The following is a 14,854-nucleotide window of genomic DNA, read 5'->3' as shown; positions in this document are numbered from 1 at the left end:
TTTGACTAATCAGTCGCCAAACTCGTCACCTTCCTGCTTAGAAGTCAAGGTACTGCCGGTACATACTGTTTGGCTGGTTTTTGTGAAAAGAGGAAAATTCCCTCCTAAGTGCTAATGGAGTTAGAGATGAGATAGCAAAGAAAACATACTGTTCTGTGACACTGCAGTCTTTAGCTTCTGGTTTCTGTCCTTTGTTTACTGTCGCCGCTGTTTGTCTTTGTCATTTCTGTGCCCAGTGATAGAGGATTTACATGTGACTTTTTCTACATTGACCTAAATTCTTGGAATGACAAAAGTACAGTTCACTCATAAATATAGAGACAGACCATCTAAACTGTACTACATGCTGCCTAAACTACAGTTCACTGAAAATAACACATCATGATTATGACATGGTATTTCTCAACAGAATGGGTGTCAAAGTGTGTCACAACAGTCATTAAGGTATTCAAAGTATGTGTGAAGCTCAATGCTCTAAGAACAGGCAACTTTGTTCTCCTTCCCAGGGCTGCAGAAAAGAATGACATTATTTTGTTCTTGCGACCCTGGCTTGAGGGGTTTTTACAAGTTTTATTGGACACATATTCTGCTGAGAACGTTTTGTCTTGCGGTGTCCAACTATAAAACGCTGCCGTAAAAGGGAACTATGGAGAACCCAGAGTGCTGCACTATAGTTCATTAGGACTTGTTCTTGTTCTAGCGAGGGTAAAATAACACATTTGTTCTTGTACACTATTGATCTTAAGAATATGCAAAGTATGCTGTGATAGTATGTCTTGATTTAGTATAGAATGATAGAAATCAAACTTTCAACCCTCAAACCTGACAACTTTTGTTTTCCGCTTTAACTATTGTGTAAAAAACCCAGAAACCTTGTTTTTAACTTATGACAATATTTTCACCCATATGGTTATTAAAACATCATGAAGAATTCTAGGAGCTTGGATTTTTTTATTACAGTAGCATAAAATGTAATTAAAGCTAATATTAGGGAAATAAATAGGGAATAGCCTTTGAAAACAGGCCCAGGAAGTCTAAACTGCTAGCGTGTCTTGTCATAAACATGCTTTTAAGTTTTAGAAACATTAATGGATCTTAAAACTAAAACAGTTGTTAATAAAAAATGTAAGAGTCTGATTGGAATATGTTTCACTGTCAAAATAGATAAATTAAGTCTATTTGCTCTTTAAAACTTTTATTCTAAGCTAAATTATTTACGGCCCTGAATAATTTACATAAACTTTATTTCAAGTTATCTTTTTCAGAGTATCATATTCTTTTCAATAAAAATAAATCTACAACATGTCTAAAATTTTTACTTATAAATATTTAAGGATCGTCTACTCATAATAACATTTTAAAAGGGTTTACTTGCCAATTTCTCCATCTAGCTTAGCTAAGCTACCCTTGTATCTACTCTTAAAATCAAGCAAAATAAGAAAATATTGTGATATAACTATGATAAACTAGTAAACAATAGCAAAATAGCATGTTTACTAAAAATTCAAGTGACTTATGGCACAACAGTTATGCATTTTTTTTGCTAAATGCTACAAAACAATGAATCAGTTTGCCTCTTCGCCAAGTTTTCCGGGTTCATCGCTGCACATTATTCATATACCTAAACAAAACATTTTGTAACCATGCACTCTGACCAAGACCTATTGAATTATTTTTCATTGTTAAGTATTTTTCATATTTATGTAGATGGATAAAATAATAATTTTCAGTGTTTTAGCAAACACCAAAAATATACAGAAGCTGAGAGTCTGCACTGAAAACTCTGTCACCTAGCAACATTGGGGTTAGCAACATTTCTACCACACCTGACAAGGTCCCTCAGGTTCCTGGTTACATCTCAACCAAAGCCTTTAGTTTATCTAACATGATCACCTTCAACACAACTTGCATCCAAATCTGATAAACCAAGCAAAATGTGTGCTACGGAAAGTGTTACAGAATGTGCTAGTAGTAGATTTTTTTTTTAACCGGATACCTTGTTTGTACTTAAAAATCTTCTTTAGTTTCACGCTAATGTGTGAATTGTTCATGATTTTGTTTTGCAGTTATGGCCTTTTGGGTCCCAGCGGATGTGGAAAAACGACACTTTTAAAATGTATTGTGGGAACACTGAAAATATCAAGAGGACACATCACTGTGTTGGGGAAGCCGCCTGCATTTCCTGGACATGAGGTCCCAGGGAAGATGGTTGGATACATGCCACAGGTAAACTGCAAAATGTAAACACTTGGCTCCCTTGCAATCATTTACTCAAAAGTCTTGAATGTTTTGAAAAACAAACACATTAACTAAAAAAAAAAAGAAATTGGAAAATAAAACTCTGTCACATTTTGCGGTTAATCTTAGGACGAGATTTTGATTTTTAGCTTGTTAGAAATCCACAGATTCCCCAGATAACAGTTTCATAAGTGTAGGAGGGTGGAAGATTTTAGGTGTGTTTTTTACAAAAAAACTCTAGACCCAACTTTTATATCAGTGAGCTGCTCTTTATGACCAAAAATTCCTGCCTCGCTCTGGGGCTTCAGTAATTTAACCTGTGTTGCTAGGTGATGCAAACCAGCAGCGTGAACTCGTTACTGTCAAACTAGAGTTCAGATCCGGGGAGTTGCATGCATGCTATCTGTCCTCATATTACCTTAAAGCTTCCTGTTCATCCACGCAGTGTGACACATATAGAGAGAAAGAACTGACATGTGAAATATGTTACTTTTCTTTGATGCCAAGATATTTTTTTTCTTACAACTCAACAAGAGATGTCACCAATAAATTGCAAACCACATGAATGTCATGTCATAGGGAAATATTTTGTGTTTGTATACTCTAATATGTTTTTTAAGGAAATGCAGTCTTAATCTTTGCTTTATTTTTGTATATTTAAATGACATTTAAAGCATGGTTATTGCATTTTTTTTTCATCTTTGAATGATCAAATTTGCTTCAGTGAAGGTCTTAATGTGTTACTCCTAACTTTTTAGATGTCAGGTTCTAGTTAAGGATTAATAGTGGTTAATAACTGACTTGCAGTACATCACTCTTTTTCCACCTTCATGATTTGCTCTCAAACTCAAGGCCCGGGGGTCAAATCTGACCTGCCGAAGCTCTTTATGTGGCCCTCTAGACTCCAAATTACATCAGTAAGTTCCTCCGGTTTTTCACAAATCCTAAAAATTTACACAAAATTAACAGATCTCCACATTTTTTGGTCAAAAACATTGAGTTTAACTGACTGCTGCCTTTTATGTCAAGAAATAGACAAATGCTAAAAAGTCATATTTAACATCATACATTAGCACAAATATAATGAAAACTCCTTACACATATTTCTAACTTAGCATCACAAAATATGTGATTTTGATTACAAAAAGCCACAAAAACAATCAAAAATTCCTGGAGGGACAGCTATTTATTAATATTTTAACAGTTGGTTTTATCAACATATTCTGGTACAACCAGCCCTTTAACCGGACCATATCAGATTTTTGATATGGTCCAAAATGAAACTGAGTTTGAAATCCTTGCTGTAGATGAAGAAAACAGCTAGCCTGACTGGCTGCAATCAAAGTGAACTTCTACCATATTGAAATATTACGCAAAACGCTGACGGTAATGTTCACAAACACTATTTTATAACATTTTTAATAACGACACTGTTAGCATTGGGTAATTATTTACTCAGAAGCTGATTAAGTAAACAGGAAATGGAGGTTGGGGGCCGTGCGCCATCAGTCGTATTCCTGTGGGAAACATACTCGGAACAGAACGTGAATTTTGTCACCAATTCATTGTGGTAAAAGTTTAAAGGTCGATCCAAAAGGGTTTGTCTAAACTAATCAGCATTCATATAGAAAAAAGAAATGCAAAAAGAGTTATTAACTGCAGGTAGGATATTACTTGTTTGTTACTTGAAATCTTTAGTTTTACAGGTAGGACAAACATAGTCACACACAGTTACTGCTAAAGGCATTTCAGAGTGACTAGTTAACCTAACAAGCATATTTTGGACTGTGGAAGGGAGTCGCAGCACCAAGAGAGAACCACACATTCACAAGGAGAATACTTCATACAGGAAGCATTCAGAATGCTTCCTGTATGCTGGGATTTGAACCCTAATCCTGTTTTTACACATCAACTACCCCACCAAACAGGCCTTTACCAGAACATCACTTCAAAAGCTCTTATCTTATGAAGCACACATTTTTTTTAGTCGTGTCTTTAACACGTTGAATAAACATAAGTGATTGTACGCTATCATGAAAATTCATGTTTTTGTGTGTTCAGAAAAGAATCATGCAACAACATGTGGAAAGACTGATATCCCCAGACATCCCCTGAAGGGGAACCCATAGGGGTTTTATTGCTTCTAGTCTAGAAAAACACACAAAACAAGTTACAACACGGGTCTGTTTGTGTTGCACAGGACCTGGCGCTGTACAACGAGTTCACCATTAGCGACACCTTGACTTTCTTTGGACGAATCCATGGCCTGACATCGAAGGAAACCCAAGTGCGCATGAACTTCCTTATTGATTTCCTGAATCTACCTCAGAAAAACAGCCTAGTCCGAAATCTCAGGTAAAAATCATTTACCACTTTACAGGCACTTTACATCTAGCAATGACTTTAAAGATCCCGCACTCGGATGTGCACCTGGTTGAGGCTAAAAGCATTTTATCATACGATACAGCCAGTTAATGATGTGCTGTGGACTTTGAACCTCGAATGATCTGTATTAGTGAACCCACATAGGCGGACAAACATCATCTCGTCTCTTGAGAGGCTGTAAAGCAACAAAGCAGTCAGTTTGTCTGATAAGCGCTCAGAGGAAAGTTAAATTATGCTGCCATTGGGCGTTTTATGACTATTATATTCACAGCAGTGTTGACAGAACTGAACTCCCTTGTTAGACTTGCTATTACTAAAACTCAGTGAAACTATATTTCATTAAGTTTAACTTTTTTCACGTTGTTGTGTTCTGTATTATCTCTATCACGGTTCTAATGCTGATAAAGTTTTCTTATTTCTCTTTAATTCGCTTTGGTGTCCTCTGGTATTATATTTTGAGAAGATGAAGGGATGAAGCTTCATTGGGAAACCTAAAGAAAAAGTTCAAATCATGTATTTTATGACTAGTTAGTCTTCATCTTGTTCTTTTTATTATTAAATTATTTCAGCACGTGTTTGCTGGTCTCACTGCTACTCACCCTTATTCAGTAAAGAAGTCATATCATGTGGGTGTGAATGCTGTGGCCTAATATGGGAAAGTCCATATTACAAGTCTCACTGAAGATATGTCTGGTATGCACAAACATGCTCCATATGTAGCCTTTACAATGGCGTTTTGTGCTTTTAATTATTTTATAATCTCATATTTGTTTAAAATGCAGTGTTAGATGTATTTGCTCAGTTGTGATTTGCTAAATATTACATGTAAAAAGGTTGTTTTTTGATGATGTCACCCCTTTGGTTAGTTATCGTTTACCTCAGTCCCACCAGGCAGGTTTATCTTGACCGTTTTGTTCTGGCAGCTTCCAGCTCCCACCGTTTTATCTTACTCTGTATCGAGCAGCATGCATAAGATCAACCAGTTACAAAACACTGGAGAAGGCTCTTCCTGTTTGAATTTATTTTCTCACGTTTTGTCCCGGTGTGTCACAGCGGGGGTCAGAGGCGGAGAGTGTCTCTCGGAGCTGCCTTGCTGCAGAATCCTGAGCTGCTCATCTTGGATGAACCGACGGTTGGAGTGGACCCCGTGCTTAGAGCCAAGTATGTAGCCGCCTGTCTGTCCTCTGTGAGTCACCCAGCAGGTCTGCAGACTGCTCTTCACAGTCATGTGGAACTTTCCAGATGCCCTTACACAAACACAACCCACTAACGGGAGACATCTTATTTGGATACAACTGAGGCCCAACTGGGTATGAATCCCTAAGGACTGATGGAACCAAATATTTGCATACATTGTATAAATATAAATATATAAAAAAGAAACACATCACATTATTTTCCTCACATTTAAATCAGACTGAAGTTTTCCTGTTTCAGCTCAGCTACCATTAGCAAAATTATTTCTATTTACTAAATGCTAGAGAGATTAGAGATGTTTTGGGAGATTTTCCTGTCACTTTCTTTAAAGTCAGAAGTTCACATGAAGCTTGTAATGCCATTAGATGATGATCTCAGAACTTTGTCATGGCTTTTACATCCCAAATCCAAAATGGGCTGGTGGCAGCATCATGTGTGCATGTTTTGCGAAAGGAGGAACTAGTGCACTTCATACAAAATACAACACATTAAAGCATCACAACACATCAATCAGGAAGTTACAACATGAGTCCAGATTGGTCTTTCAAATGTACCATGACCCTAAGCAAAATTATATATATAGCACAAGGTTTCCCCCAGAAAGCTTGCTAAGCCCGGTGTTTGGGTCCTAAGGCAGTCATTCATCCAGCAGCCTGTCGTGTTTTTGAGTTAAAAAATGTTTAAAGTTGACAGGAAATTTGGAAATATCACTTGATAATTATGTCGTTGGAAGATTAATACCTAAACATCAACTATAAAGTCCTAAAAAATGCAAACATAAACATAAAAAAAAAACCTTAAATAAATAAGTAATGCTTAGCCTGGTGGGGGCACAAGTAAAGCCTGGTGGCCCGCCAGGCTTATATAACACTGGGGGGAAACCCTGCAGTAGGTTAAGGACAGCAGAGTGGCCATCAGAAATCTTTAATCTCATTCCAAGAATATGCCAAAACTTCAGCAAAACTAAAAGTTTTGTGTAACTCAATGTCTTGGTCTATGTACGGTATGTAAATATCTGATTTGGACTGGATTTGTGTTTTAGGTTTATTTAGTTTTTGTTTTTACATAGAAATAATATTAATAGTTTCTTTTTTTGATATGTTTCTAAACAAATGTTTTATCTATATCTTTTTTTTTTCCTTTCTGGTGATAAGTTTAAATTTAGCACAGAAGGTCCGATAAATCTTTTTCGACACAATGATGAATATCATCTCAGCTCTAAAAGCTTGAGAGCAGATGAGCAAGAAAGTATTTACATCAAACTCTAATATCAACTTTGTCAGCTGGCAAATGTTTCTTTGGAACCACGTGGTCTCATAAATCAATAAACAAAACCTCATGCTAAATCCTTTTATATCACGATATCAACTTGTTGCTGATTGCTTTAGTCATAAAATTAAGTTTATTGCAGTAGCTTTTGTTTTTCTCCAAAGTGCTTTATGTTATCTGCAGAACATAGGTGAGGGCCAGTGAGATATTATCCCAGTATGATAATGTTAAGCTTCAATGCCACATCATTTTCACAGTTGTCTTACCTTACTTAATTACAGTATTTAATTGTAAAGCGTTTAATTGGCCAAAGGTTGTAAACAAAATGTGTTTTTAGTTCAAACCAGAATATTGTGTACATCACCAAAGGTAAAATTTCGACTAAACAAAACGACTGTTGATCAACTAAAAGGAGTTAATCATTTTTCAGAAACCTTTTATTATAACAATATATAAAATATTTTGAAAATGAGCCATTTCTGTGAATTTATTCTTAACTTTTTACAGACACAAAATACACTACGATTTCCTCTTAAAATGCTGTCTATAAGTTTTATGTCATTATAAGCAGCGATGAATACACTATAATTAATTATTAAGTATTTTCAGCACTGATAACTTATTGTAATTTTAGGATTAGTTAATTCATCTGAAGCCACTTTTTATGACTGTCCACAGATTGAAGTTCAGTTTATCTTTCCAAAAGATAATCAGAACAGATTATATTACCTTCACACCAATAGCGTCGGTAAATCCCTAACATTCTGCTGACCTGCTGATAGTAATGGTGCACTGACAGCTACGACCTAGCAGAAGGGTGAAAAATTTCACCACTTAAGGTCAGCACCAGCGGTTTGGATTATTCCTGAGAAAGGTGGACATTTCTTTTGTAATCCAGCCCTGAGGGGTGGTTCTGCGGCGTTGTTGCGTAATCACACGGTCTGGCCGGATCAGACGGGAAAACTCCATTCGTGCACAAGTCAGGCGTTATGTAACACATTGTTATTTATTTATTTTTTTCATCTTTGATTTTAGGATCTGGCAACATCTGGTAGAGATTGTGAAGACGGGGAAAGTCTCTGTCATCATTACTACGCACTATATAGAGGAGGCCAGGCAAGCCAACATGGTAAGCAGATATAAACATGTGCACACACTGCAACAAAATGAATGGACAAACGCAGGCGAGCCAGGCATGAAAGAGAACTATCAGAACATCTATAGATCAAAACTCTTTCACAGAATAATGAGTCTGGAGATGAATTGTAGTTTTTATTAGTTTTGACAGCAGGATCATGAGTTCAAATTCAGTGAGGGTACGGTGGAATGAGGATGCACAAAGGCTCGCTTATGTGTTTATTTACGTCTTCTGCTCTGGTTGGCAGATTTCATGCGGTGGAGATCGCTGCCGTAATTAATAACGGCTTTAAGCAAGTTTAAACGTGCTGTAAAACTGCAGTGGCTTGTTATTTTTAAACGTTCATCAACCCTTATATTTGGTGTCACCCATTGTAAAGACTTGAAGTTCATACCAGGTAGATGTGCCTCAGCTGGAGAATACCAGCAACAAAAATTGGGTGAAAAGAGGAACAAAATAAGGAATTAAAGTACATAGTATGTACTCAACATAGTTCATAGTTTGCAGTTTGTAACAGATTTTTGTTCAAATTGGCTTTAAAAAAAATTCTTAGTTTTGTAAAACTTGAAGTTGAAAAGAGGACATAAGAATGATCACATTTGTATGAAAATGATGTTAGGAAATCAAAAAGCCCTTTACCTTCATATTAACATCGAGTCACTTTCTCAGAAAACTAACTCCAGGTTCACCTGAAATCCAATAATTCTTTGAGTTCATGTATTGTTTTACAAGTAATCTTCTTTATAAAATCCAAGAAGTTAAATTGCAAGTGAATGTTTGCAATGCAGATTAGCTTTTCTCTAATCCAACCAAAGCTGTGTGGTGTAGATTAGTTTATGGAGAAAGCAGGTTTAGTTAAGCCAATTGGAGACAACGATTTCTTCTAAAGTACAGTTTTCATTCTCTAAAAGCATGAGGCATTTCCTCATGCTGAAAATCTTTTCCCTGTAAACCAATCAGTCAAACCGAATTGTGGTTTTATAATTGTTTATTACAATCCTTTTCTTTGCTGCTAACAGCACAGAAATAAAATGCTGGTTTATTGGTGACAAAGCTAAGTGCTGTTTTTTTCTAGATTATCTCACAGGCTCCTATGTAACCTCTATTCTTCGCCTTGTTTTAAAAAAGTTAGATTTAAGCTTTGAAATTCAGTCAGAAGAGGTTTTTAGTTACCATTGGAGCTAACAGTACAGCTGAATTAGCTAGCTAGCTAACTCATGAAAACTCAAGGCAGAACAACTTTGTTTATCTTCCAGTTCACCATGATGACAAGGCAAAAACTGATGTGCCTGTTTTAATTAACAAAAGTTTGCTAATTATGTGTTTCATAAATATTCATCACACTTGTATGAAGACGAATCGTTGTTCTAGTTCACATGTGTCAAGCTAAAGGTTCGTGGGCCAAATCCGGCCCACCGTAGGATTTGACTGCTTCTCTTGGTCTTGTTGCAGAATTTCTCAGCACATGACTGTCTTGTTGTCGTGTAAGAAGCTTTTTTAATACAGAATGTAAATATGCTTTTCTTGTTGTTGAACCCATAAACATAGAGAGAAAAAATATCCAATAAAACCAGTATGACCACTTGTGTGAGTACTTTCAGTATTAAATGACAGCTTGATGAAAGACAGCCACATGTGCAGAGTCAGCATGACACAAATGTAGTCGCTAATTGGCTCTTTTAATTCCTTGCCAGAGGAATGCTTTGGTCGTGTAATAAACATCACAAAGATACTCTGCTCTGCTTTTAGGGAATGAGACGAAATGAGCTCTCCTGGCTACTGAAACGTTGCCATGTCACTTTGATGCGACCTAGAAAACAGGAGTTTTATCAATGCTTTTCATACTATAGCATCTCCTGTAACAGGTTAGCAATGTCAGATATTGCACATTGCTTTAGTTTATGGCATGTGTGCACCAGAAATGTAGGTTTTGACATATTTTTGTGCATTACATAGATGACTTTTTTTATTTCCTTCTTTCTGTTTGTGCTCTCAATCATTTTCATTTTCAGGAACTTGTGAGATAGTCTAGATGTCAGCTTCCTTATGTACGACCTAGTTGTGCATTTAGTATGTCCAATAACTTGTGGTCTTTTAATAGGTCTATTGCTAGACAAACACTGGAAACTGTCTGTTTGGAGTCAAATCAAAGTATTCTCCTATGAATGTTTTTTTTTTTTTTCTTAAGGTTGGTCTGATGAGAAACGGTCATTTACTGGCAGAAGGTCCTCCAGATGCAGTCATGAAGCAGCACAGTGCAACAGTGAGTACTCTCTAGGTCTCAGGTGTGTGGCTCCTGTAGGGGTCAGGGAGTCGTTCTCGCTTTCTAATGGCTGAAACGTGACTAAGAAGGGGGGAAAAATAAATGTAGAGAAGGTAACCTCTCTCTGCTCTTTGGGCTGTTCTCATACAAACTACGCAAAAGCGGCAATTAAAACCCATGCGCCGCAGCTTGTTCTGACCTCTGTTACGGGCTGTTTGCAGACCCTGGAGCATGCCTTCTTGCAGTTGTGCGAGTCGTCGGACCAGAACTCCACGCAGGAATCCAGCTCAGAGAGCGAAACCCTAGAGAAGAGCCAAATGTTCGCGAATGGCCGGGACGAGAGTCAGCCAATCCTCGCGGTTGGGCCTCCACCTGTGGAAGACGTTCCTAAATGTACAGGTATCGATGTATGCACAATGTATTCTAGTTATAATGTTTTTTTTTGTTGTTTTTTTTATGGAACTCCACAGACTAAAGTAATTAAAATAAGGGTAAAAATTCCTAGGTTTCTTTCACCTGGCTGGTGAAAACGTTTTGCAGGCAAATGTCTCACAATATTGTTCCAAAATATGTTTAATTGTGACCAGGGATCGGTTTTATAAATCTTTTACAAAATCCCAGTCGAGACCTGGTTGAATAAAAATTAAATAGAAATCAAATAAATATCTGTGCTTGCAATTTGTATTTGAGACTTTAAAAGCTTTCTTCTTTTTAGTGCCCAATCAGTTTGCTCCGTCTCTTTAATTAAAGTGTGATAAATCTTAGGAGTGGAACCTTATCTGAACTCGCTCGCATTTATGTCTCCATATTTGTCTGAGCGGAGCCGCTTTATGACTTCAGGCCTTGTGATTCCATGTTGAGATACGGCCTTTAATAGCAGCTCTAAGTTCAGTCCATCAGGGAGATCTTATAAGTGTACATTAGTGTATTCTAGAGACAACAGATACGGTATGAAGTGGGATCATGTTTGTTTAGGAAATGTGCTCGGTGCCATGTCGCTGGTGTCAATTTGTCGTCGACCTTCTTTGGAAAAATTGTGTTGCCTTTTGACATTTAATTTCTTTTTTTTTTTTTTACACAGGAGCACGTTTATGTTTTTCAAGCTATTCAGATCAGAACATTTATATGCTACAAACATGGCAACTAAAAATAGAGGTTGACATTATTGACATTTTGTAATGTAAAAGTTTCAACTAACTAGACTTTATCACTTTTTAGGTGACAGGCCAACTCAGAGCAGAAGGGAAATGATGCAGGGTGTCCAAAGTGCGGCTTCTAACTGCACGGGTAGTTGATTTAGATTAAGACTTTGAATTTTTAATTAGGGCAAAGTGATCACAAATTAAACATTTCTTACAATAGAAAATACTGGCCATAATACAAAGAGTTTTATTTTTGCATTTAGATTTTAGGCTCATTCTGATGGATTTTTTTATGCTTATTTTGTGGAGATTTTTGTAGATTACATTTATTTTGGAGATTACATTTAAATGGAAAGAATTTACAAAGAAAATAGAGAGACCTAAATGATGTTGTTATTGCACAGAATGTTTTTCTATTTAATCAAGACCTAAACATTTTGAAAACTGGATTTCTTTTTTTTTTTTTTTACGTTTACCTGCAAAACCTGTTTGAAGTTTTGAATCTGCAGTAATTGGTCACCTTCCCAACGAAAAAATCTGACTGTTTGTCTCATTAAAATACTCTGGTTTATTGTTCAGAAGGAAACATTTGTTTTTTGACCAGCGAGTTCTTTTGACATTTCTTGTGACACAAAGTTTGGACACCCATAACCTGAACTGTACGGCGGTGCTTACATTATGTTATATGGTCACATCTACGTTAACTTGAAGTTCTTCCAAAGCATCATGGATTATTTTTCTGTGATTTGATGCTCAGCGGACTGGAAGGTGCGGGCCAGACACATCCTGCCGAAGGGGAGAAACATCAGAGCGCTGTTCATCAAAACAATGGTGCGGATGAAGAGAATGCCAGGGTATTTCCTTTTCTTTTCCTTTTTTTATTTAAAATTTCTAATCAGTAACAGCAGGAGAGAAACAAACTTAAGCTTGTTTAGTGACTGGTTGGGTTTCCTGTGGGCTTGCAGCTCGTTGTGTTTCCAGTTCCTGCTGCCGGTCATCCAGATCTCGCTCATCTGTCTGTGCGTTGGCGGAGATCCGAAGGGGATCAAGGTTGCTGTGGTGAACAACGACAGCTACCCCCCGTCCAGCTCGTTCAGCCAGTCGCTGCTCACCTTCCTGGACAACTCCAGCGTGATTCAGGTACGGCTTCGTTTCTGAGGAGTACGATTCGAACAAGCAGATGTTCGGTTTCGCTTTAGTTTTCACTTAGAATATCCAGGGTGTCCACGCATCCTTAAAATGACTTAAATTCCTTTTTCTTTTTCTTTTTATCCTATGTCCAGCTATGTCCACTGTAGTCACAGTGGACAGCTATCTAAAAGACATTTTCTTGTGCTTCTTGTGGATTTTTATGTTATAAATGCACACTGACCACTGAAGTGGACACTAATGCATCATAAAATAAACTATCAACTACTGGCCATCAGCTGCAAATGCAAGAAATTATTTTTGTTAAATCCAATATGGCCGACAGACAAAAAAGCATGCTGACCGACCCGGTTCTTCCTTCTACTTTAGACAACTCTTGCAGGTAAAAAAAATATTGTGACATCAGATAACCCCTAAAGAACAATACTACTGATGTATTTTTCAAATAACAACTCTGTATTTGGAGAAAATTACAATTCATCACTTAAAAAAATAAAGTAAAAAAGAAATTTTCTTTTACAAATTTTTTTCCCTAGCTTTTTTATACCTTAAGAAAATAAAAAAAGATTGGAAAAAAATACAGACACAAAGAATCATAATTAAGGCATGGAAGGGTTAAAATAAGTTGATCTGAAATACTTTAATCACAGGTTTTGTCTTGACGTGACTATCATTACAGCGAATTAACAACCAAACAGAAATCTCCTTACTTTTTATCTATAGTTCCTTTGAAGGCAGCAGTTACTGTACTTAGTAATTTTAATGTGCAGGTGTGTGTGCGTGCGTGTGTGTGTGTGTTTTGTTTAAATCTTAACCAACAGAGTTTCAGTTCTCCTTCCCAACAGACACTTCAGACTTCCCTTCTTCTAGGAAAGTTTCGTTCTGTTTGTGGAGGAACCGAAACCTTTCAGCCCACTGTAGTGCTGCACATGTACCACACAGAGTATGAACTGACACACATTGTCACAGATTATGAGAGTTTTCAGAATAGCGTAGTTTTTATTTCAGGTCATTGTTAAATCAGATTTTCTTGACCCAGATAAACTTTCAAACGCCTGAAATCACGTTTACCATTACAAGTCCTTCCATATTTCCAGCCCATTGTGTTGCTGGAACCTTTACGGTATGTTTTTTTTTAGACTCATCTTATTCCCAAACCTGCTTGGGTTCTGCTAGACCTGAGTGCTGCATTTGATACAATAGGTCATAAAAACACCACTGGTTCTTCTGGATCGACGTTGGTGGTCCAGCTCTTTCAGTGGTTCACCTCAAAACAAGATCATTTTTATCTTCAAATTATTTTCTTTCATCCTCTATGCCTCATCTCTCCTGTGGGGCACCGCAGGTCCCTATTTTTGACCCTCCTGTTTTCTTAGTTTCCTCAAAAAGCTACAGATTATCTCCAAGCTCTCATTCTCATCGTCAGCGATAGAATAGAAATTTCTCATCATAAGCAGCAGCAGGTCAGAAGGTGTTAGTTTCTGTACTTTTTTCGTCTGGCGCCCAGCATGCAGCATTTTACTAAATGTGTCAAGCTCTGTGTGTTTCTCTTGGTTCTGATCTCCGTTTAAACAATCATGAATCACTTCTTCCATGTCTTCATTATTTCACAATTAGACTACTGCAGAGTATTTTATATCCATTGTCCTCAGTCTCAGTTATTCCGCCTGCAGATCGCTGTAGCCTCTTGGCATTGGTTTGCAGTCTATTTTAGAGTTTGTTTTAAGATTCTGATTAAGGCCCTAAATGGGTAAACCACAGTGTATGTTGCCAGATCACATCTCTAGCAGAAAAGAGATAAAGGCACTTCAGTCTGTAGAGTCCTCTTCCCGTTGATGTATAAAGTGCTCCTTTGGTCTCGGGCTTTAAGTCCTGGAGACCAAAGGAGACCTGGAATCAAGAGATCTATGCTAAAATTTTACCTTTATTAAATTTTCACAATGATCTCTTTGCTGTTCGTGTGTCTGTTTCACATTGTTACCTTCCCCAGAGGATTTTCTCCATCTTTCAAAAAGTTTTTTTTTTTTATACAAAAAAAGACATAACAATTACTGAGGTAATTATTTTAGGAAG

At 37.0% G+C, this 14,854-nt stretch overlaps 1 protein-coding gene across 2 annotated transcripts in view; it reads left to right on the top strand.

Annotated features, from left to right (window-relative positions):
- The window catches only part of abch1 (ATP-binding cassette, sub-family H, member 1), a 33,066-nt gene that overhangs the window by 4,995 nt on the left and 13,217 nt on the right, over window positions 1-14,854 (top strand). For both annotated transcript variants that reach the window (XM_008428880.3, XM_008428881.3), the window contains exons 3-10: window positions 2,067-2,226; window positions 4,439-4,593; window positions 5,677-5,784; window positions 8,125-8,218; window positions 10,416-10,490; window positions 10,712-10,889; window positions 12,390-12,486; window positions 12,598-12,772. In XM_008428880.3, coding sequence (XP_008427102.1) covers window positions 2,067-2,226; window positions 4,439-4,593; window positions 5,677-5,784; window positions 8,125-8,218; window positions 10,416-10,490; window positions 10,712-10,889; window positions 12,390-12,486; window positions 12,598-12,772 — 1,042 coding nt within the window. The remainder of the gene's footprint in view (window positions 1-2,066; window positions 2,227-4,438; window positions 4,594-5,676; window positions 5,785-8,124; window positions 8,219-10,415; window positions 10,491-10,711; window positions 10,890-12,389; window positions 12,487-12,597; window positions 12,773-14,854) is intronic.

The sequence above is a fragment of the Poecilia reticulata genome, chromosome 15 (genome assembly GCF_904066995.2).
Source record: "Poecilia reticulata chromosome 15, P_reticulata-male-v2, whole genome shotgun sequence".
Taxonomy (NCBI): Eukaryota; Metazoa; Chordata; class Actinopteri; order Cyprinodontiformes; family Poeciliidae; genus Poecilia; species Poecilia reticulata.
This window is presented reverse-complemented; position numbering and strand designations above follow the sequence as displayed.